At 36.5% G+C, this 25122-nt stretch overlaps 3 protein-coding genes across 5 annotated transcripts; 2 read left to right on the top strand and 1 right to left on the bottom strand.

The window, feature by feature from the left end:
- The first annotated feature begins 4421 nt into the window (after positions 1 to 4421).
- Positions 4422 to 5126, top strand: LOC130945324 (uncharacterized). The gene is made up of 2 exons (XM_057874057.1): positions 4422 to 4693; positions 4865 to 5126. The coding sequence occupies exons 1-2, from the start codon at positions 4422 to 4424 to the stop codon at positions 5124 to 5126; spliced, it is 534 nt and encodes a 177-aa protein (XP_057730040.1).
- A 7632-nt stretch (positions 5127 to 12758) lies between these two features.
- LOC130945221 (THO complex subunit 5A) lies at positions 12759 to 18680 on the top strand. Its single transcript, XM_057873948.1, has 9 exons — positions 12759 to 13172; positions 14226 to 14612; positions 14693 to 14983; positions 15404 to 15740; positions 16156 to 16493; positions 16655 to 16920; positions 17219 to 17768; positions 17853 to 17987; positions 18188 to 18680. The coding sequence occupies exons 2-9, from the start codon at positions 14370 to 14372 to the stop codon at positions 18449 to 18451; spliced, it is 2424 nt and encodes an 807-aa protein (XP_057729931.1). The 5' UTR covers positions 12759 to 13172; positions 14226 to 14369; the 3' UTR covers positions 18452 to 18680.
- Positions 18681 to 19436: 756 nt separating this feature from the next.
- LOC130944099 (bZIP transcription factor 23) lies at positions 19437 to 23873 on the bottom strand. Of its 3 annotated transcripts, none has more exons than XR_009071965.1 (6): positions 23609 to 23873; positions 21953 to 23075; positions 21134 to 21219; positions 20849 to 20920; positions 20700 to 20729; positions 19437 to 19840 (listed from the first exon to the last, which is right to left on the bottom strand). XR_009071965.1 is itself a non-coding variant. In XM_057872253.1 (5 exons), exons 2-5 carry the CDS (start codon positions 23039 to 23041, stop codon positions 19766 to 19768), a joined length of 1266 nt encoding a protein of 421 aa, XP_057728236.1. In that variant the 5' UTR covers positions 23042 to 23075; positions 23609 to 23868; the 3' UTR covers positions 19437 to 19765. The 3 variants fall into 3 exon arrangements, 1 of the variants encoding a protein (XP_057728236.1); XR_009071966.1 differs by having other exon boundaries at positions 21134 to 21227; positions 23609 to 23872; XM_057872253.1 differs by lacking the exon at positions 21134 to 21219 and having other exon boundaries at positions 23609 to 23868.
- Positions 23874 to 25122: the final 1249 nt, after the last annotated feature.

Here is a 25122-nt window from a genome sequence, read left to right as displayed (position 1 = left end):
ATTAATCCAATTATTTTATCCCTTTCAATTTCACAATCAAACTGCATCTAAACATAAACCTTCTGATTCCGCCTGACTAAGACATGCAAGACAACCATAAGCTTGCTTCAAGCCACAATCCTTGTAGGATCGACCCTGACTCGCTCAGGTATTACTTGGACGACCTCGTACACTTGCTGGTACTGCTGCTATACGGAAAGTGTGGGGATTGCATACGCACGCACCAAGTTTTTGGCGCCGTTACCAGGGATTGTTGAGGTTGGACAAATTGAAGGATTGTCTAGCTCCCTAGATCAGGTATTTTATTTTATTTTATTTTAATCCTTTAGTTTTTCATTTTCTTCTTCTTCTCAATTTTTCGAAAATCACTAAAACTTTTTTAAAAATATTTTTCTTTTATTTGTTCAGTTTGTGTTCGTGTTGAGTCCTTTATTTTTATTTTTCCTCTTATATTTTTTCAAAAATTCTAAAAGGATTTTTCAAAAATATTTTTATTTTCTTTGCTAAATTGGTTATAGCGTTGCCTTATGTTCTTGGACTTTGATGTTCTTTTGAGTCTTTCTTTCTAAAAATTTTTCAAAAATAATTTTTCTTATTAGTTTTCTTTAATTTTCGAACATTGTGTTTTAGTTTTCTAAAAATTTTAAGTTTGGTATTCTTTCTATGTTCTTGCGTTCTTGTTAACATTCAAAGTGTTCTTGTGTTTTGTTTGTGTTTTGATTTTAAAATTTTTAAGTTTGGTATCCTATTGTGTTTTCCCTCCAAATTTTTGAAAATTGTGTGCACTAGATCTAAAAATTTTAAGTTTGGTGTCTTTAACTTATTTTTCTCTCTCTTCATTAAATTTAAAAAAAATAAAAAATATATATTTTCTAACTAATTTTTACCTTAATTTTCGAAATTAATAATAAAAAGGATTAATCTCTACATATAAGTGATTTTTCTATACAAGTCTTACAAGTCCTCTAATTGATACTACGCTCAAACGCGTTTGTTATGCACATACGTTTCACGTGCCTCTAACAGATTTTTAATTTTTGAAACGATTCCGTTTCCTTTTTCGAATTTCTTGCCTTCTTTTTCTCCTTCTTCGTTTACGTGCTTTTCTCTCTCTGTTCTCCTTCTTCGTCATTCTCAATTTTTATTATATTTTGACATCAAGCTCTGAAATCATTTTTGAAGATAATGGATAATTCAACTTCAGATTGTCAAATGAACTATTGCGTGAACCTTGCCAGTGAAATTTGATGTTAATTCTTCCTTGTTTAAATTGAATCTAATGTACTAGTTCTGATTATAATTAATATAATCTTGTTCATTTTATATCAGACGTTCGGGTGTAGATCAGGAATATTTAGGTGTATTTTTATAATAGTTTGGGTGTATTTACAGTTTATGACTTTTCATATGACGGAAGGTGAATTGTCTTATTCTTTTAGTTGAATTGTTTTAGTTTCTGTTTAGTTATGATTCATAAATCTGATTTTTGTTATTTTTTATGATGGTTTTATAGTTGTATTTGCATTCTATAGTTTATGCTTGTTTTAATATAGTGTATTTTTTGTGTATTTTGCAGCCCTTCTGTGGTGTATTTTGGGTGTATTTTGCAGCCCTTGCTGACTTTGATGTCTGATTTTAGTGTACACGTAACATAACTCATTGTTGTATCTGTAGCAAATTTGGGTGTAAAATGAAGATATTTGGGTGCAATACGAAGATATTTGGGTGTATTTTTATTCTGATGAGTTCTGCATAATCCAAAACTCTTCCTCTTCCTCCTCCTCATCTTCTGCTGCTTCTTCGTCTTCATCTTTTTATTTCATATTCTCATAATTCTTTTTGGGAGGAAAAAATCAAACAAAGAAGAAAAAATACATAATGTTGCATTCAAAAGAAGAAGGAGGAGAAACACGATGATGAAGATGAAACACACGAAGAAAAAAGAGGAGAAACACAAAGAAGGAGGAGAAGAAGAAGGAAGAAGAGGAAGAGGAGGAGAAACGCGAAGAAAAATGATAGTTGTGGTTTTCATCGAGGAAGAAGGAGAAGAGTCGTTCATAATGGTGAGTAGCGCGTTTTGGAAACATGAAGTGGTTGAATAATGTGCGTGTATTTACTCTTGAATGTGAGAGTGTAATGTGCGTGTGTTTTGTTGGGCTTGTGCCAACTTGTAAGACTTGTAAGCCAAAAAGGCTTGTATGTGTAGCATACCTGTAATACAAATTCAGATTTCAATTTTAAAATTCTATCTTATCATATCTTAGTTGTCAAGTTTTCAAAAATCAAAATTTTTTTAAATAAAAATCATATCTTTTTCAAAATTTTATCATATCTTTTTCAAAATTTAAAAATCTTATCTTATCTTTTTTCAAATTTCAAACTTTAAAATTAAATCTTTTTCAAAATCAAATTTCAAAATCTTATCTTTTTAGTTTCTTATCTTATCTTTTCTAACTTCTAATTTTAAAATTCAATCTTTTTCAAATCTTTTGAATTTCTATCTTATCTTTTTCTAATTTCAAATTTTGATTTCAAATCTTTTTCTTATCTTATCTTTTATTTTTATTTTAAATCTTTTCTTAATTAATATCTTATCTTCTCTCTCTTATCTTTTTCAAAACTTCCTAACTAACTCCTTTCTCCTTAATTTTCGAAAATACTTCTCATATTTCTCTCTCATCTTTTTCAAAACCACCTAACTAACTCTTTCCTACATAATTTTTGAAAAAATATCTCTCCTTCTTCTTTCTCTTCTTTTTCAAAACCACCTAACTAACTATCTTCTCCTCTTAATTTTCGAAAATTCTTTTCTTCTTCTCTCTCTTCTATTTTCGAAATTTAATAATTAAATTTTAAATTCCTTTTAATTAATTAATTGTAATTTTGGTTTAATAAAATAAATAAAATAAAAACAAAAATATTTTAATTTTTATTTACCTCTTTTACTTCTATATCTTCTTCTACCCCTTCTATCTTCTTTCTTCTTCATCTTCTACCTTTCTTAATCATGAACCAAAGTGGGAATGAAAAGTTCAAGAGAACTCTGGGATCTTATACAACTCCCACTGCTGACTTCTATGGAAGACGTATCAGCATACCTCAAATCAGAGCTAGTAGTTTTGAATTAAACCCTCAACTTATTACTCTGTTGTAGCAGAATTGCTAGTATTCTGGGCTTCCTCAGAAAAAACCTACAGAATTCCTTGCAGATTTCTTAAGAATTGCTGACACACTACACAGTGAGGGAGTAGACCAAGAGGTCTACAGGTTATTGCTCTTCCCTTTTGCTTTAAAAGATCAAGCAAAAAGGTGGCTGGATAACCAACCTAAAGATAGTTTAAAAACTTGGAAACAGTTAGTGGACAAGTTTTTAAATCATCACTTTCCCCTTTGAAAGATGATCCAGCTGAGACTGGACATCCAAGGATTCAAAAAGGAGATAGTGAATCTCTTTATGATGCCTAGGGGGGGTATAAGAGGATGTTAAGAAAATGTCCCACTGAAATATTTTCAGAATGGGTACAGCTAGACATCTTCTACTATGGTCTTTCAGACATGGACAAAATGTCTTTGGATCACTCTCCTGGTGGTTCCATACACATGAGAAAGACCATAGGAGAGGCTCAAGAGCTTATTGAGACAGTTGCCACTAATCAGCATCTATATTCATCTCCTAAGACCTCTATAAAAGAAGAGGTTAAGACAGTAGCTGCTGAGCCTAACCCTCAAGAGCAGGATGGACCATTGACTCAGCAACTGCACGCCCTTACCCAGCAAATGCTGGAACTACAAGAGGCTCTGAGAGAAACTCAGGCTTCTAACTGAAATATAGAAGCCCAGTTGAGTCAAACCAGGCATCAGTTATCTAAGCAGATAACAGATGAATGTTAGGCTATCCAATTGAGGAGTGGGAAAACTTTAAAACCCAACCTCAATATAATAAAAACGAAAAGCCCATAGAAGAAAACCAGGTCTTTGCACAAGATAACTCTTGGCGTTTCAACGCCGAGAGAGGTATCCCTTCTGGCGTTGAACGCCAGGAAAGGGCAGAGAATGAGCGTTCAAACGCCCAGGAAGGTTACCTTGTTGGCGTTGAACACCAAGAAAAGGGAGAGATTGGGTGTCCAAATGCCCAAGGGGATAGCAGCAGGGGCGTTGAACGCCCATGCAAGGGAGGTCAGTCATTGATTGATAATAACCCTCCTAAACAAGCTAGTAACCCCCCTTCCAACTCAAATGGTATTCGGCCTTCATCAACAAAGGTTGATGAGTACAAGGCTAAGATGCCAATTTTTTAAAAACTCTGTCAAGAGAAAAGGGATAAACAGTTTACCCGCTTTGCAGAGTATCTTAGAACACTAGAGATAAAGATCCCTTTGGCAGAATCTCTTGAATAGATACCTTCTTATGCGAAGTTCATTATGGACATTCTAAGCCATAAGAAGGATTGGAGAGAGACACAAACAGTCCTCCTCACTGAGAAATGTAGTGCAATCATTCAGAACAGCTTACCAGAGAAGTTTAAAGACCCTGGGAGGTTTATGATACCATGCACTTTAGGTGATGCTTATACAAGGACAGCTCTATGTGACCTTGGAGCAAGCATCAACCTAATATCTGCTTCTCTAATAAAGAAGCTCTGTTTGAATGAGGAAGTCAAACTAACCTACATGTGCCTTCAACTTGCTGATGGGTCTATTAAGATACCATCATGAGTGATAGAGGACATGATTGTCAAGGTTGGACCCTTTGCCTTTTCCACTGACTTTGTGGTATTGGACATAGAGGGGCACAAGAGTGCATCTTTTATCCTAGGAAGACCCTTCCTAGTTACAAGACAAACCCTCATTGATGTTGAAAAAAGGGAAGTAACCCTAAGAGTCAATGAGGAGAAGTTCGTACTGAATGATGTGAAGGCTATGCAACATCTAGACATTCCTGAGGAATGCCTGAGCATTGACTTCATTGATTCCCTGGTGGAAGAAGTCAACATGGCCAAAAGCTTTAAGGACAGGCTTGATGATATCCTTGATGATACTCAGCCTAACTCAGAGGAACTTCTGGAAACCTCTGAGGAAAATGAGAAACCTCCTAAGCTTGAGCTTAAGCCATTACCCCCTCCTTGAAATACGCATTCTGGAAGAGGAAGAGACCTATCCTGTGATCATAAGCTCTACATTAAAGCCATAGGAAGAAGAAGCACTAATTCAAGTGCTTAAAACACATAGGACCGCCCTTAGGTAAACTATAAGTGACCTTAAGGACATTAGCCCTGCCCGATGCATGCATAAAACCCTGCTAGAGGATAATGCCAAACTAGTGGTACAACCACATAGGCGATTGAATCAAACTATGAAGGATGTAGTGCAAAAGGAGGTTACTAAACTCTATGAGGCTGGGATTATTTATCCTATTACTGACAGCCCATGGGTGAGCCCTGTCCAGGTTGTTTTGAAGAAGGGAGGAATGACAGTGGTTCACAATGAAAAGAACGAGCTAATCCTAAAAAGGACAGTTACAGGGTAGCGTATGTGCATTGATTATAGAAAACTCAATGACGCCACCAGGAAAAATCACTTTCCTTTACTCTTCATATACCAAATGCTAGAAAGACTAGCAGATCACACTTTTTATTGTTTCCTGGATGATTATTCCGGGTACAATCAAATAGCAGTAGATCCACAGGATCAAGAGAAGACGGCATTCACATGTCCTTCGGGTGTATTCGCCTATAGACGAATGTTATTTGGCCTGTGCAATGCACCTGCCACTTTTCAGAGATGTATGTTATCCATCTTTTCTGACATGGTAGAGAAGTTTATTGAAGCATTCATGGATGACTTCTCTGTTTATGGAGATTCATTTGACTCCTGTCTTGATCATCTGACTCTGGTCTTGAAAAGATGCCAAGAAACAAACCTAGTTCTAAACTGGGAGAAATGCTACTTCATGGTAACTGAAGGCATTGTTCTTGGTCATCAAATCTCAAACAAAGGGATAGAAGTAGATCAAGCTAAGGTGGAAGTGATTGAATGCTTACCTCCACCTACTAGTGTTAAGGCTATCAAAAGCTTCCTAGGACATGCAGGCTTCTACAGGCGGTTCATAAAATATTTTTCTAAAATCGACAAACCCCTGTACAATCTCTTGGCCACCGATGTTCCATTCGTCTTTGACCAAGAATGCCTGCATGCCTTTGAAACTCTGAAGGCCAAGCTTGTCAGCGCTCCTATTATCTCTGCACCCAACTGGGACTTGCCATTTGAGCTAATGTATGATGCAAGTGATCATGCCATTGGGGCAGTCCTGGGTCAGAGACATGACAAGCTTCTGCATGTCATTTATTATGCTAGTCACGTATTAAATGATGCATAGAAAAATTACATTACTACAAAAATGGAGCTACTTGCAGTGGTTTATGCCATTGACAAGTTTAGATCCTACCTAGTAGGATCTAAGGTCATTATTTATACTGGCCATATTGCTCTAAAGTGTCTACTCACTAAGCAGAATTCTAAACCCAGACTTATAAGATGGGTATTACTCCTGCAAGAGTTTAATATAAAAATTAAAGACAGAAAAGAGACAGAAAATCAGGTGACTGATCACTTGTCCCGGATTGAGCCACTAGTAGGGACTTCTTCTCCCTCTACTGACATATCCAAATCCTTTCCAGATGAGCAGCTCTATGCCATCCGGATAGTACATTGGTTTGTAGACATTGCAAACTACAAGGCTATACGGTTCATTCCCAAAGAGTTTTCCAGGTAGCAAGCCCAAAAACTCATGCATGATACAAAGTACTATCTATGGGATGAGCCATATCTCTTTAAGATGCTCGGATGGAATAATCCGACGATGTGTATCTGAAGAAGAGGCACAGAGAGTTCTATGGCATTGCCATAGCTCTGACTATGGAGGACACTTTGGAGGCGAGTGGACAGCCACTAAGGTGCTCCAAAGTGGCTTTTACTGGCCTACTCTCTTTAAGGATTCTAGAGAGTTTGTTCGTAACTATGATAGTTGCCAGAGGGCTGGCAATCTTCCTTATGGTCACAAAATACCTCAACAAAGAATCTTAGAGATTGAGTTGTTTGACGTGTGGGGGATAGATTTCATAGGACTATTCCTGCCTTCATACTCAAACACCTACATCCTTGTGGTAGTAGACTACATGTCTAAATGGGTTGAAGTAATAGCAACACCCACTAATGACACTAAAGTAGTAATGAAGTTCTTCCAAAAGAATATTTTCAACAGATTTGGTGTCCCAAGACACTAATCAGTGATGGAGGAACTCATTTTTGCAACAGACAGCTGGATTCTGTCTTAAGCAGATACGAAGTTTGCCATAAAGTAGCAACACTATATCATCCTCAAACTAATGAGAAAGTTGAAGTCTCAAATAGAGAACTGAAGCGAATCCTAGAGAGGACAGTAAGTGCCTCTAGAAAGGATTGGGCTAGAAAGCTTGATAATGCTCTGTGGGCATACAGAACAGCTTTCAAAACCCCCATTGGAACTTCACCATATTAGTTAGTATATGGGAAGTCCTGTCATTTGCTAGTGGAACTAGAACATAAAGCCTATTGGGCTACTAGGTTCCTCAACCTTAATGCTAAAGTAGCAGGGGAGAAATGGCTGCTCCAACTAAATGAGTTGGATGAATTCTGCTTAGAAGCATTTGAAAATGCAAAAATCTATAAGGAAAAGGCTAAGAGGTGGCATGACATGAAGCTAACTTCCAGAGTGTTTGAACCAGGATAGAAAGTCCTACTCTTCAATTCAAGACTCAAACTATTCCCTTGAATACTTAAATCCTGGTGGATAAGACCGTTTGTGATTCCCAAGGTATCACCCTACAGACATATAGAACTTCAAGGTAAAGAAACCAGGTTCACTGTCAATGGACAGAGGGTTAAGCATTACCTTGAAAGAGATATAAAGCCAGGAGGCTCAACACTGCTACTAAGTTAAGTATAGTGAAGTCTAGCTAAAGACATTAAAGAAGCGCTTGTTGGGAGGCAACCCAACCTTACTCAACAATGATATAGAGAGAAAAGAGAGTGAATTATATTTGATATTAATATAGAAAGTGTGATTATACATTGCAATTAATAAGAAGACGATGTAAGGTATTTATACACCATTATGAAAGAGAGTAAACAAGCTACACTAATGCAACTTAACCTTTATCGTTATAGCTATACCTCTCGATATGACTCATGTTGGGTCAACTATACAATTATTTTAAGGTGGACATTCAGGTGCAGTTAACACCACATGAAGTCGATAATTATTATTCGAAAATAATTTGTTTCGAAAAAGGGAGCATTCGAAGAGTCAGTAAGCGTATGTCTTCGAAGAAAAGTCAACATCGAAAGAGAGCCCTTTGGCAAGGAAGATCGAGCGAGACTTTGTCATGACCAGTCAACAAGCTGATCAACAGGCCAAATTGAAGGTCCCAAGGTTTGAGTGTTGCTTTTGAACGTTACCTTTTATCCAGCAAAAGAAGCGGAAACGGTTACCTTTGGATTAATGAACATGGGAGTTACACTTCAATGTGATTGGTTTAAGACTTTTATAAATAGAAGAAGACTCAAAGGCACAGAGGTTGGAACTTTACTTCAGAAATTACTCACGCACACTCACATCCCAGCGAATTACTGAGTCTGCTTCGAGTCAATTTTCTGTAGGGTTCCTTCCACTTGTTTTTACTTTTCTATTACATTTTCTGCACACTTTACTTTCCTTGCAAATTAATATTTCAAGGAACATTTATTTTCCTTGTTCAATTTTATGTTTCAGTACTTTAATTTCAGTTTCAAAACTCCTTTGATCTAATCGAAAACATTTTATTGCTTTATTTAATTTCAACGCAAATCATTTCAAATTTAGTCAATTCAAAGTCTTATTTACTGTTTTTATATTTTCTTAAATTTTTGTCCGATTGAAAGGTCTTTGATACACTTTGAAAAACTGGTACTCGCAAAGAGGAGTAGGTTTCACTCCCAGACCATTAGATATCGAACCACTTTTGATTTGCTAAAAATTGACAAAACAAATTGGCACGCTCGGTGGGACAGTTTTAAAATTAAGTGTGTCAAATGATTTTTGTGTGGTCATAGTGTATTCGATTGAGAAGTGGAAGGATTTTACACATGGCGGATGAGGTTTAGAATGATAATGGTGGTTCATCCACAAATGATAGTGCACCAGTAGTTGCACAATCTTCGGACGTTACTTCACGTTCGGAAGGTGTGGTAGTAAGTGAAAATGTGGTTGTTACCAATGTCTAGACAGGAAATAGTGGCCGTAATACTCGCCCAGGTGGTAATCCAATACCAACGCAACCCCAAGTAACCGCTGGCTAGCCTCCTTATGGCCTTCCTCCAGGTTATACGCCACCAATAAGTGGCTTTGCCCCTCCGGTTTGATTTGGAGGTGCGGGTGGAGTGAATAATGTTCAAATGCCACAACAACATCCCGAGTATTCTCTAGATTTCAATGTGGGTTCTACATCGAATGCTTCAAATTCAGTGGCATCATTTCGACAATATGTATAAGAAAGTTATCATGATTTGGTTAATTTGTTGACCCAACAAATGACCATATTCGTGAATCCCATGATGGTAGATCATGAAACAAAGTTTGATTGTCTTACAAGATAAGTAGAGCAAATCACCCAAATTGTTGATTATATATGATGAAGGTGAAAGGCAAAATGCAGGAGGAAATTATGAGGGTTTTCAAAATTTGTTTCAAAATGAAAATGATGCTCTCAGGGGCAGGGAAAATCCTCAGTTTATTCCTCGTAGCCAAAATGTTGATGATGTACTAGCTCGATTACGTGCTAATCAAGTCGGTGAACGTTATCAGGTTACGAGAATTGTGGAAAATGTCCTCAATAGTGTTGGGTTTAATTTAGGATACATGAATTAACCTCATTTTGTGTCAGCTTTTCCTCCTACTGTTCAAATGTCTGAAGTGCCAAGAGGAATAAAAAATCCTAAGATAGTCACAAAGTTTGCTGGAGAAGTTGGGAAATTAACTACTGAACATGTTTCTCTATATTTGGTCGAGATTGGAAACTTGGCAAATGAAGAAAATTTGAAAATGAAGTTGTTTCCTTCTTCGTTAATAAAGAATGTATTTACTCGGTTTTCAAATCTTAGACCAAATTTGATAACAACATGGGCACAGTTAGAAAATACTTTTCATGCCCAATTTTATCGGGGAGAACTGAACATGGCAATTACTGGCTTAGTGGCTTTGAAATGTGAAGATGGTGAAACTATTGATGATTATATGATCCGTTTCGAAAATGCTAGAAGTCGATGCTACGTGTCTCTTCCTGAAAGTGAAGTAATGAAAATAGCAATTGTGGCAGTAGGATTTTATATGCGTCAGAAGTTGCTTAATGTTCATATACCTGATTTGGCACATATGGATGAAAGAGTACGTCAGGTTGAAATTCTTAAGAAAGAAAAAGAGAAGTATAAGAGTGATGAGAGAAAGTTGATAAGTAAATCTTTTCCTCGAAAAGAAAAAAGTTTCTTATGTAGCAATGGATTCTACAGGTGAAGAATCCAGTTTAGAAACAGAAATCGATTTGGTTGAACTTAAAAAAGGACCACCTTATGTTTGTTCTTTACTCAAGAAAATCTCGAGTAGTGATAAATCGAGTGATTAAAAACATAAGAGTGGAAAGAAATACAATTTTGGAATTTCAAAATCGGATCAAATATTTGATATGTTGCTTAGAGATAAACAATTAGTTTTACCTGAAGGCAGAATGTTGCTTTCAGTAAAAGATTTAAAAGAGAAATCTTATTGTAAGTTTCATCAAACAACTAGCCATTCGACTAACAATTATGTCCATTTCAGGGACCTGATACAAGAGGCGATTATGGAGGGTCGGTTGAAATTCGATAATGCAAAGAAAGAAATGAAAGTTGATTCTGATCCCCTCAATAGTGGAGCCAGTTTTGCTGAACCATATTTTGGCGTAAATATGGTTGGGATGTGATATGGCTTTGGGAGACTTCGAAACTAATGTTCGATCAGTCACCCTGGTGAAGGAGTTAGATTGCCAGAATTTTTGATGCAGCAAAAATTAAAGGATCGGGACGTATCTTTGTGTCCTTGATGTAATGCTGTTTTCAATGCTGAAACTACAACAATCTTTGAGAATGAGAAAATGAAAAAGCAATTGGCTCATAAAGAGGAGCACGCTCGACAGAAGCATCCAATTCGAAGAGTAGAAGGACAAAGTTCTGGAGGCCCTCAAAGAAATGCTGCTACATCTTTGAGTTGTTCACAGCCTGGGAGTGCAGTAGATTCAAAATTGTCAGAAATTTCACAACAGGAATGCTCATTATAGGCGCAATCCACAGTGGGGTCCTCATGGACCCCCTTGAGGTCATCACCCTTATTTCCATGGCCGAGCCAGAGGGAATCAAAGGGGAAGAAGAAGAAATGGGCGCCAGTTACCAAAGGTGTCTCAAGGTGACAAATTCAAGGGGAAACCCCTTCTGTGAATTCGAGGGTAGTATTTTCTGCTGATGGAAAGACATATTCGAAGAAAATCCCATCCCTTGCTAAACTTGAAAAGGCAAGGCTATGGTAATCGCTCAAGAAGCTGCTAAGGAGAAAGAGGCTGATTTGGATGAAGAGTATTTCGAAGAGGGTAATGACAAAATGGTGAGTATTATTTCGATAATTTTGACTGAGTACTTGGGAGAGTACGAGGGGAACCCTAATGAGGATTATGATGTGGATGATGAGGAGGCTTTCTCATTCATTTGATATAGGGATGAGCCAGGTTACTTCCAGAGAGTTTCTGGAAAGCAAAAATCTCATCTCTGTCCTTTTTATGTCACCGCTGTGATGAATGGAATTAAAGTGAACAAGGTTTTGGTCGATGGAGGAGTGGCAATTAGTTTGTTGCCGGAGAGGATGCTGATGAAAGTGGGAAAGCATCCTGATAATTTAATTCTGACTAATATCTCTGTGACTGATTATAGTGGAGTTTCTACTCCTGCGAGAGGACTAGTAACCCTTGGAGTGAAAGTTGGGTCCTCGGATCGAAACACTGTCTTCGTGGTGGTGTCATCAAAGGCTAGCTATAATGCCTTGTTGGGGTGTAATTGGATCCATGCAGTTGAGGCTGTACCATCTACTGTGCATCAAAGTATCTTTTTATGGATAGACGAAGGAAAACCTGAAGTGGTCAAGGTTGATTCGAATCTTTATGTCAAACAATTGCATGTCGGTTTCAGGGTATATAGTCCTAAGTTGAAGCCTTTGAATATTGACAGTGTACTTAATTTCTTCAATTGTGAAGGCTGCGTTTTGACTTCAGAGGATTTGAACGTAAAGCTTCGACGTCCATAAATTGAGGATTTTAAATATTTTTATTTAATAAATATAAAATAAAAGAATTAAAAATTTAAATTTTTTATATTTTTAATAAAAATATTTTTATTTTGTAAGAATAAGATAAATAAATATTTTTAATAATTATTAAAAAACCGGAGCTGAAATGGTCGAATGGGAACTATAATTTTAAAAACCTGTCTTTTGACTGATTCAATTAATTTTAAAAACCATTTGGCAAAAAATAGGTGAAAGAATATGTTGATGGTTAACTAGTAAATCGGTTGAACCAGTCGGTTTTTTTAGAATGACCGGTTTTGGAGCTCAAGCATAAAATGTCGTCGTTTAATTGAAAAAAAAAAGTTCTCTCACTCGGTGACTAATCCTAAACCCATACATGATTCAACAGTTCACAGATTCAGTTCGCCCTCATAGCATCCCTAGTAGCGGCCACCTTCTCCATCGCTGAACTCCTCTCCTCCGCCAGAGGGTGTCGTCGCCGCCGGCAATGTGACAGACAGAGCGTGTCGCAGTCGTCGTCTTCTGCTCCAGCCTCTGTTGTCTCTCTGTTTTCCAATCGCAGCTACCTCCGCTGCTCCATCCGGCGGCGTCTCTCTCTTCTCTAGCCAACCCCGTCCCCCGCTGCTCTGCCATCGCCCTCCTGAAGCCTCGATTTCTCCCTCTGCCGTGCCACCTCCAGTCTCGCCTCCTGCCGCGATTTGTCCCTCCACCGAGCTTAGCCTTGGTCGCCTCCAGCCCTTATTTCTCCCTCCAGCTTTGCTCGCCTCTGTTAGGTACACGATTATCTCTTTTTCCGATTTTGAGTTTTGAGAATACATTTTGTTGATGATTGCTCAACTGCTGTGTTGTGGAACTGTGGAAGGTTGTTCATGCTTCTTTATTGTTTTTTTTGTTTAGTTTTATTTAATTGTTCAGTTTTGTTGTGTTCTTGTTTCTTACTGTGCTGTGGAATTGCTTCTTCCCGTTCCAATTGGAGACTACACTGATTTCTTTTCATCCTGTTCAAATTGAGGTGGGCCGCAGAATCTTGTCCTAGAAAATTGATATGTCCACTTGAAATGGAAGCTTTTTACATATCAGTTAAGAGAAAAAAATTGTAATTAAAAGAATGTGTAGCGGTTTCCTATCATGGATGATTATCTTCTGTTGTTATATCTGGAACTGATATTGTTTGATCAAGGTTAGAAGTCCTGTTGCTAATGTGTAATATACATGAAGATTGAGAAACTTAAATGAAAGAACCAAGCTTCGGCTAATTTTAATTCATACAATGCTTTAATTGCTCTGCACCCTATCTCACAGTGTATGCCACTTTGACAACACATTTTGTTAATGGTTCCTCAGGTGCTGTGTTGTAGAACTGTGGAAAGTTATTCTTGCTTCTTTAGTTTTATTCAATTGCTCAGTTTTGTTATGTTTTTGGCATATTGCTATGCTGTTTTTTCAGTTTAATTGTTATTGTGCTTTGTTTTGCATTCTTGCTCACTGTTTTTGTTACCTAATAATTACTACATAGCTGTTCTTATTGATTTGTTAATAATTGATGTCTTATTACTGCCTTGATTTTCTTTAGTCGTAAACTTTGAACTTGTTTGTGAACTTTTAATGATAAATTATAGACAAATTATTATGTGAAATTGTAAAATTTTGATTTTTATTAACCTAGAAATTATTAAATTTAAATATTTTAAATTTTATATTAAATTTTTAATAATTTTATTTTATATTTAATTAAATTGGTTCAACTATGGTTCGACTTTGGTTGAACCATTGAACCAGTCACTTCACCAATTCACTGACTGGTCCTGTTCCCGCAACCTTGATAGGAACTGGGAAGGGTTGAGGCCTTGAGGGGAATTGAGTGTAATAAGCAGAAGTGAAGTGAAGAAGTAAGATTTTGGTGTTTGATTCGTCAGTCACAGAAGAAGAGAAGAGAGGGAAGGGAGAAGCGTTGATTTGATTCGAAAATAATGGAAGATGGTGAGATAGAGGAAGTTTCAGCACATGCGGTGGAGGAAGACGACCAAGGATTTTCGCATTCCTCACAAAACCGCACGCCGGAGGAATCACCCTACGAAATGCTGCAGAACAGCAAGACCTCCGTCGAAAACATCGTCACCGAAATCCTCTCTATCAAGAAACACGCCAAACCCAAGCACCTCCTTCGCGAGCTCATTACTCAGATGTTCCTTCACTTCGTTACTCTCCGCCAGGTCCCCCTTCACTCCTCTAAGTGTTTTTTTTTTCTGGTGCAAATTCAAAATTGAAATTTGAATACGCCTGTTTGTTTCAGGCGAATAGGTCTATTCTGACGGAGGAAGACCGTGTCAAATCGGAAACGGAACGCGCCAAGGCACCAGTGGACTTAACGACGCTGCAGCTTCATAACCTGATGTACGAGAAGAGTCACTATGTTAAGGCGATTAAAGCTTGCAATGATTTCAAGTCTAAGTATCCTGACATTGAGCTTGTTCCTGAGGAAGAGTTCTTCCATGACGCTCCTAAAGATATCAAGGACTCTGTTTTGTCGAATGACGCTGCTCATAATCTCATGCTTCAGAGGCTCAATTTTGAGTTATTCCAGGTGCGTATCTTACCTGTTCTGTGTGTTTGGCAATATTTAAGTAGGTGGGTTCAATAATGAAGTAATTTAAGGGAATGGCCATCTGGATATTCGTTAGAAAGAATACTAGAGAGTAGAGAGACTGATAGTTGTTGTTTGATGTCTCATAGCAAGATTTTATTCGAGTTCATTCATATTGGGTGCCTCTGCTTTTATCAAAATTATTATATTGATAAGCTAGAGGTTGCTGATTTTGTAGTGTTGATTATTGAATGATTTTAGCAAGCTTCTAGTTGTACCACGTTAAAGTTGAAAAGAATCTTTCACTTTTTCATTCTTCTATCCTGACTGGTTGAGCAATCTTCCTATCTTTGGGTTTTAATCTTGTGAATAGCAATAGAGAAGCTTATAATTCATTTCATATATGCAATTTTTTATCAGCGCAAAGAGCTCTGCAAACTTCATGAGAAACTGGAACAGAAAAAGAAAAGCCTTCTGGAGAGTATAGCAAACCGAAAGAAGTTCCTGACAAGTCTCCCCTCGCATCTTAAGTCTCTTAAGAAAGCATCGTTACCTGTACAAAACCAACTAGGAGTGCTTCATACTAAGAAACTGAAGCAGCATCATTCAGCAGAGCTGCTTCCACCTTCTCTTTATGTGATTTATTCACAGCTGTTTGCTCAAAAGGAAGCCTTTGGTGAATCCATTGATCTGGAGATTATAGGAAGCCTGAAAGATGCTCAAGCTTTTGCTCGTCAACAAGCTCACAATGACACTGGTAATTTGGAGTTGATATTGTAACTTGCAGTTTTTTTTTTTGGCATGGAATTCATTATTGATTTTATCCACACAGGACTATAATCAATTATTGTAACATTATATATAGCTTTTTTCCCTGTTTTTTTAAATCTATTTTGGTTTTGTTTTGGTGATTTAACTTGAAATCATTCCATCACTTAAACGATATCATTCTGGACAGTATTGAATGCATGTTTATTAATGGTCTTCAGTTCATGTTTCCAGTGCTTAGTTAAATGGATAACATTTGCTTTTTATGAAATGCATGGACCTCAGATAGCTTGTAGTTTCTTGATCGTATGAATATTTTGGTCCTGAAGACCTTTTCGAATTTATATTTACTGTTAATTAGATTTGCTCTGGATGGTTAACTGTCATTAGATTCTACTGCGCAGGTATTTCCTCTGCTACGGAGAGTTCCAAATTGGAAGATGATGCACCGGATGAAGAAGAAGATGATCAAAGGCGAAGAAAAAGGCCAAGGAGGGTTCAAGGCAAGGAGAGTCTTGATCAAGCAGGAATATTTCAGGCTCACCCGCTTAAAGTAATTATCCATGTGTATGACGATGAGGCATCTGATACTAAGTCTACAAGACTCATTACTCTGAAGTTTGAGTATTTGGTGAAGTTGAATATTGTATGTGTTGGAATAGAAGGATCTAATGATGGTCCTGAAAATGACATCTTATGCAATTTATTCCCCAATGATACAGGGCTCGAGCTTCCTCACCAGGTCAGGCTGCCTTCTTTACATGTTTTTTAACCCCCCCCCCCCTGCCTCTCTCTCTCTCTCTCTCTCTCTCTCTCTCTCTCTCTCTCTCACATTTATCTATCTCCATCTTTCATTTGTTTTTTACTCATGCCATTTATTTTTATATTTTGATGGTGATGTAGTCAGCCAAACTCTTTGTTGGGGATGATGCTACATTCAATAATCAAAGGACTTCACGTCCTTACAAATGGGCTCAGCACCTAGCAGGACTCGACTTCCTGTCTGAGGTGTCTCCGTTGCTTCATACTGGTCATGGAACTTCTGACAATAGTGGAGCAGCCAAGAGTGATGATGTTGTATCTGGTCTTTCATTATATCGCCAGCAGAACAGGGTACAGACAGTTCTGCAAAGAATTCGCTCAAGGAGAAAAGCTCACTTGGCTCTATTGTGAGTTGCTGGTCTAATATGTTTACAGTTCTAGAATATGAAGGACCCTTGTGAAGATAATTACAATAGTCTTGATCAACTGGAATTTTGCTTTTGTGCTTTTGCTTAGATTGTTTGCTGTGACTATCATCATAGTATTCCCCTTTTGTGAATTACAGTAGTGGGTTTCCTTTGTCTAATATCATTGCTTTTGGTTCATTTAGTGAAATTACATTCTTTTGTTGAGATCTCTGGTTATCTTCTTATCGCGGAGATTCAAATTTATAATGGTGGAATTTTTTTTACAATTGCCTTACAGGGAACAACTAGAATCTCTGACAAAGCTTGAATGGCCTTTTTTGTCCTGTAAGAGTGTTCCGTGGGCTTTGCACGCTCCTTTGTGCAATTTGAATGTTTGGTCACCTATACGAGCCATAGATGTACCTCGCGTGGCTTCAACTCCAGCTCTCATGGATAAAGATGAGCATGCTCCAGAAGCAATGGATATTGATAGAGCTGAACATTCTGTTGCCACAAAGGAAGAACTGGAGAGTATAACAGAAGATGGGGAGCTCCCAACATTGATTCCCAACATGTCTAAGTTAGATCACTCCAAGCAAATTACCTTAATTTCAAAAAGTGTCACACCTTCACTGATTAATGTTAGGTCACAAAGCTTCAAAAAATTCGAAGAAATTGAAAGTGATATTGATGAGCCAGCACAAATTGAACAGGAAGATGAAGATATAGAATCGTATCATTATGGCAGAAAGTCTGTGTCATGGATGGACTGTGGGGTCAAGGAATTTTCCCTTGTTCTCAGCAGAAAATTCAGTGCAGATGAGTCAAATGTGAATTTAGAGGCAAAGGTAAACAAAACCCTTCCTTTTATCTGCTGAATTTCATTCCCAAGACCAGTTTAGCATTTTCCAGCTTCCTCCTTTCTTTGGCAGATCAATATCAGTATGGAGTATCCTCTAAGGCCTCCACTTTTTGCACTAAGTCTACGCTGCCTATCCACTGGGGGAGACCATTATCAGAATGATGGATTGGAGTGGTACAATGAACTACGTGCTATGGAAGCAGAGGTGAGTAACTTAGGGCTCAACAAAAGTTAGTGTTACTACAATAAATTTCTATGCATAGCCATAATTTGCTTTGTATGTTTTATAGAAAAATCCTTGACCCAACAGAACAAGAGTTAGAATATAAATAGAAGAAATATGGAGGAAACCATCTGATATATCAATCCTAGTAACGCTTATCTTGATTTATTTTCTTACTCTAGGTCAATCTTCACATTCTAAAGATGCTACCAGTCGACCAGCAAAATTATGTATTGGCTCATCAAGTGCGCTGTCTTGCTATGTTGTTCGACCATTATTTGGATGATGCATCACCAACATCTGAAAGGACAAGTAGTACTACCTTGGTTGATGTTGGCTTGTGTAAGCCTGTCACCGGCAGCTTTCTGGCAAGATCATTTAGAGGAAGGGATCGCAGGAAGATGATCTCCTGGAAGGGCACGAAGTTCACTTCCAGCTGTTCCTAGTGGATGTAGATTCTTGGCTAGATTATTAGAGCGAGAGATTTAGGAACATCATCTATAAGATCAAATCCAATCCCAGTTGTGTTGTAGAAATGCTAATATTCTAGGTTTAATTACTATGTGACTCTCTATAGTTTTACCAAATTTGTAATTAAGTTTCTCTACTTTAAAAGCTTTCAATTGAGTCCTTACATTATTTTTAGTTTTGCAATTAGAACTTTTTCAGTGTAAAATACGTTAAGTTAATAGAATGTTTTTTCGCAAATTGAAAGAATCCACAATTAAGGATCTAATTAGATTTTTGGTCATATATTTTTTAAGAGAAATATTCTATTAATTTTAATGTTTTTTAGATGTGAAATACGTAATTATAAAGTTAAAAATAATGTCAAAATTCAGATAAAAGTTTTTAAAAATATAAAAACTTAATTACACATTTAATAAAATTATAGGAATTGATAGGATAATTAAGCCAATATTTTACTCATGTAATGTCATTCAGGCTACCATATTACCATGAGACATCATTGTAACTGTAAGAGAAAAAAGTTTCTGGTCCTCCCTCCATATTTCCGCTGTTCATCATTATTCTGATTGAGTGGCAAATGGCGAGCAACTACAACTTCACGGATTTCAATTCTACCACCAGGACTAATATTCGATTGTATTCTCCTGAGCTCTATTGGACAGGGGATGCTGTATTTTTTATTGGTTTTACCTTGCCATATCCAATCATAATTTGAGATTCCCTGAAAAAGGTGAGATTTCTCTGTTGAGATTTGAGAAACTTTGCATCGTCAACTGTACTGATAGTTATACTGAAAGTGATGTGATGATATTCTTCAATATGAAGACATCTGGTTATTTAATGTCGGATTAGACGGATGATAAATAAAAATGAGCCTTTCACTTTAGGGGATAAACTATAAAGTTTAGAATGGGCGCTCTTACAACTATATTGAACACCAAAACCCAGACCCTTATAATAGTCCGAAAACGAGAAAGGCATATATTGAATACAAACGCTTCAATCTCTCACCGAATCAAATTCGGATTCTACTGAACAATGGCGCGTAAAAAGAAAAGAAAATAAAAATGATGTAACCAACGATGGCATGAAATTGGACGCATGCTGAAACATATTCTGATGGTATTGTGCTCAACCTCCCTAACTGGGCATGATGTTTTAATAAGAGAAACAATAGATCATGCTTTTCAAGTGCTAATCTAAATCTACAAGAGACTCAATCTACAACACAATTTTTATATTTTATATACATAGATTTCAACTGTGAGATCATAATCCAATCTTTCACTCTACCATGGACCAGTTTGTGTTCGTCTTAAGCATCTTCTCTTGCCGTTTTGTTGCAAATTCATCATTTCCATAACCTGTGAAATTGCCAGATGTAGCAGTTAATTACGGTGATGGCGTCAATTTAACCAACATAAATCACCTGGGATGAGACTTAAAAATTCTATCTTTGACAAATAAAATGCTATGGCTACTCACATAATGATGTATTCATGTAAAAATAATAGACAAGATGTGAACACGTATATCCTAAGGCAGTTTAGTCATTTAATATTTTTTATTTATCATGTAAGTCTTCACCTCCAAAAATTGCAACGATAATGTCTCTCTTCCTTTTCCACCGTTTCATGTGATATTAAGATAGGAATAAGATAAATAATTAGATAATTATCCCTGCTACCTTTACCTAAAAGGATAATCAAATAAATTCAACTACTATCCAGGAAATAATTATAAGAGTGCACAAACATGTCATGACAGAAAGCTCAGAGAGGCATAAGCCATCCTTTCAGAAAATATATAAAATTATATTATATATTGATCAAATAACAAATGAATCAAAACACTTAAACGATGGGATGACATAATTAATAGAAGAATCAAAATCAGGTGTTAGTTTAAAGCAGTTATTTCATCATATTTTGTTTGCACCAAATCCACTTTCTTATTCAGCATACTTTGTTAATGACAATAAACAAGTACACCAGATAGCATATATGCTGATTGACATAGCTTGGCCAGTCTATCTAGAAAGTTAAATCCACAATGCATGATATCTTGACTCACTAGCCCTTATTTAGTGTTTTTTTTTTTTTTTTGTAAGCCCCTTATTATGTCATTACAATTACATGAAATGAAAAAAAAAATTCAGAAACTTGGGAAAAGGAGAGAGAATAATCCAATATAAGACAGACAAAAAACCAGAGCTTAACTTACTTGATTTTTCTGAATTTCCATGATTTCTTCCTGCAGTATCCAAATAATAATCGATCAGGTGATATTTCAACATAACAAACATAATCCCTAAATTTATGTGCATATGCATCTAAATCTAATAACTGACAAATTTTAATAGCGAAAATTACCTGCTTTTTCTGAAGTTCTTGGTTCTCCTCTTTCAACTTTTGAACTTCTGCTTCTAATTCCATGGTATAAGCCTAAAATAAGTGAAAATAAAAATGAGAATATGAACTTACAGCAGCTATCTCTAAGATTTTCGGCCATGCTGGCTCCCTTACCACATTATATGGTCCCACTCAAATCTACTTACAAGTGAAACCACATTTACTTAAGATATATACATGTGCTCTCATGGATTTCATTATAATGCAACTGTTACTTTATTCACTGAATCGACTATTCCATACTACCTTGTAAATAACCTGGAATTCTTACACCTTCTCATGACTTCTCAAAATCTTTCACCTTTCTTCATGTCTATCACATTACCATTCTTCTGCTTATCTTTCATGGTACATATATACAGCATGTTCATAGAGAATGAAAGCAGAATGTCAAATTCTTGGCAGTATTACTATTGGGTCATGCTACTAAGCTAGAAATTATCCCTGGTCAGCCACTCGTATAAAAATTACGTAGTAGTTTCATAGTTACATTATTTTTGACAAACTATATTTCTATCTTTATAATCAAATTTCATAAATAATATAGTCAAACTAGATTCACATTTATAATAGAATAAGAATAAAAGTAAAAAAGCTTTTTTTTTTTGTATTTCTGAAAGCTTTGATTTAATAATTAATTACTCTATTAAAAAATATGTATAAAACATATATAATATATGCATACATATACATGATAACTGATTTGGTGGCTCATTTCAGACGTTAATAGATAGTTTTTGTTTACAATTACTATTATACTATAAGAAAAGCAATTAACACGGTGCAAAACTTCATCACATGTATATTAAAGAAGATGATTCCATATATCACTAAACCCTAGCATATCAAATTATCTATATGTTATTGATTGAGGTTTCTGCAACTCTTATTTTGTTATGGTTACTAGCAGGTAGTCAGTTCTTGTAGCAACAGTAGGTGAAGCCCAGGAGGTTGGGGGCTAAAAAGTGAACTTGAATGAGGAAAGGCAAATAGTTGTAAATGACTATACCCAGGATAAGAATGATAATCACACGGCACCGAAGAGGTATGAAAACAATAGCTTACCTGCTTTCGAGCGCGGGACCTAGCTGCCGACTCTCTGTTCTTGATCATTCTCCTCTGCCTCCTCTCAATCACCTTTTCAACTGCTCCACCGCTCTTCCGTCCCCTGAGGCCACCGTTAAATACATACGGCACCGGAGAAACCGAAGAAGTATCTCCATTGCTCTTTGCCATCTTATCATTGGAAATCTGGCTAGCCGGCGAGCCAGTAGCAACATGAACAGGCCCAGGTGACAAACCAACCATCCCCATCCCTCCTCCTCCACCTTGCACAAGAGGCATAGCATAGCTCATAGGAGCTTGTTTGGGGAATATCTGAGACTGATGCTGATGAGGGGACTGTGAATTCTGGATCTGCATCTGCTGATTGGAAGACCTAACCCCATTAACATTCACAGGCAAATTTGTTCTTGGCTGAAGACCAACCAGAGGATCATTGTTGTTCACACCAACACTATCACCCATCAACCCTGGTACCTTGTTCAATTGCTGAAACCCTACTCCTAAACCGCCACTATTCCCTCCACCACGAGACAAATCAACAAAAACGCTGTCGTTTGCTTTCCCAGCAGCTGCCAATTGCGCGTCTTCTCTAACAACACCTGCTCTCACCAAGAACTCCTCCAGCGTGATCTCTTTCAACGTCGGCTGCCGCTGCGTCGTCTGCGCGGGATTCGGCCCGCCGCCGCCGCCACCGGTCGACCCTCCGCCGTACTCCTTCGAAATGTCTTTCCAGACCTCGTCCACTGTCTTCTGACTCAGGGTTCGTGGGAGCGTCAAGGATCCCTGCCTCTGCAAATTGTTGATGCCGGCACCGCCGAAGCCTGCGGAGCCCGGTTCTCCACCGACACCCGTGGCAGACGCCATAGTTTGAACCTCTTCGGCGGTCCATATGTTTTTAAGAAGTTCATCCATGTTCATGGAGCCGAAGTCCTTTCCTGAACCTCCCATGGTGTTCATGAACTCATCGAACGTCAGATTGTACACGGAAGGTTGCCGTGTCAGGGGGAAATTCCCCGGCGGTCTCCCACCAGCATCTCCGCTTCCTCCGGCAGCAGGGCCAGGATCGTTGCCGAAATTCTTGAAGTTCATGTTTGCCTATTGTTTGGTGGTGATTCAATGAAAGCTGAAGAAAACAAGAATCGGAAAATTGATTCAATACCAAAGAGCTCAAATCTGTCAACCCTCAGTCTTTAATAATCTGGAATAAACTGACAAAAACTGGTTTGTAATTATCTACAAAAAAACAATTATTCACCGGAGACCAGAACCAAGTTATTTACGCTGAGGCTAAAGGAATCAGATAGAATTAATTAAAAAAAAAGAAAAAAAAAAAGACAAGACCCTAAAACAGGGGAAGACAGAGAAATAAAATTAAAAGCAAAAAGTTGAATGTAATGAGTGTATCAAAAACTTTGACATTTTTGTTGTCCTAATCCTAGTTAACACTAATTAGCTAATGTGCAGCGGAAAACTCTGATTAGGGTAGTGTATGCAACAATATGCTACTACTGATAAACACGGTTCAACTAAGTAGTTCCGATTAGAGCTCGCGTTCAGACTGAGACAAGACTGATAAATTTACATTTCTAGTTATTTATGGTAAGAAAGTGGAAGAACAATGAATAAAAAGAAAGGGAAGAGTAGAGTGCATTTTACCTGTAGTATTTAATTTTTGTATTAATTTTAGGGGGTATTCCTGATCTGGTAATGTTTTTGGGGGAAGAAAAGGAGGGGTTGGTTGGCTGCGTAAGAGAGGCGTGGTGGATGTGCCAAGTGTCCAATGTCGTCTGTTCACACTCCTTTTTCGTTTTCGCTTTTCAGTTTTCAGGACACCACTCGCCTCAAAACACACACTCTCACACCTTCCATCGCATCAAAATTTGTGTGCTCCTTTCACAAACCACTACTACTACAAATCTAATTCTACTATTTCTTTCGTTATTTATTTATTTGCTTTATTTTATTTTTCTCTTGTTTTAAAAAGTTTTGGGAACACACTCATTAATTTCTAAAGGGTAGTGCTAGGGAGCCAATGGCTTAAGTGTACAATGTGTACAATGGGCTAAATTTTTGGTCCATGAATAAAATGAACATCACCATACTAGCTAGAATAACCATCCGATACCAAGGATAACCATCCGGATACCAAGGATAATAAACATCTCAATAAAAAATTAAACTAATTTTGGGGTTCACCAAGGATCGAACTCTTGACCTTTCGAATCTAGAACTCTAATACCATATCTGAAACCACTCATCCCAAAAACATAACCTGACAGGACAATGTAACACTAATGGTCATATCTCTAATACTTCTTAAACCTCCATTGTACACATTGTACGCTTAGGCCATTGGCTCCCTAGACTTTTTCATTTCTAAATAGTAAATATTATTGTAAAGTTGGCATCAAATCTTAAACTTATTATTTTTACAAACAATGAAAACGACTAATTGTTGTTTTTCAGCTTTGGTTCCGTAAACCAATGCTATGGAAGTCAAATCAAGCACGCCTGTCTCTTTGCAGTTTTTACTTTTTATTAACATAAAATACAAAAAAAAATTTTACTCCCTTCTCTTAAAAAATTGCTGAAATAATATATATTTTTTTATTTATAAAATATATTTTTTTTATAATTTTTAAAAAAATTATTTTAATTTATTTTAATTTTTTTGTATTAATTATCGTTAAATTTATTTATTTTAAAAAAAATAAATTATTTTTTACAAAAAATATTCTTTAGCAAAAATTTAAATTTTTCAATTAAACTTTGTTTATCAAAATATCTTTTAACAAATTATTTTTCTAGCGACTAGATTGTATTTTTACCAAAATATCTTTTAAAATGTTTTTCAATGATACCTTTCAATAATTTTTTAGTTACTAAATTATAATTTTAGCGAAATTTTCTTCAACAACAATTTTTTTTTATATATTTTACTATTAATCTCATGATATAAATACATATTATAAAACATGATTTCACAAGTTTGGTTTAATATTTTTTATATTTTTCTATTAGTTTTACAGAGAAGAATTGTTTAATTTAATATTAAAATAATATACATTAATATCACAATTTAATCACTAGAAAAATAATATTAAAAGGTATCTTAATAAAAAAATAATTTAATCATTACAAAAAAATTTAAAAGATATTTTGATAAAAAT

The sequence above is a fragment of the Arachis stenosperma genome, chromosome 8 (genome assembly GCF_014773155.1).
Source record: "Arachis stenosperma cultivar V10309 chromosome 8, arast.V10309.gnm1.PFL2, whole genome shotgun sequence".
Taxonomy (NCBI): Eukaryota; Viridiplantae; Streptophyta; class Magnoliopsida; order Fabales; family Fabaceae; genus Arachis; species Arachis stenosperma.
Note: the sequence above shows the minus strand (reverse complement) of the source record. Positions and strands in the feature narration are given on the sequence as shown.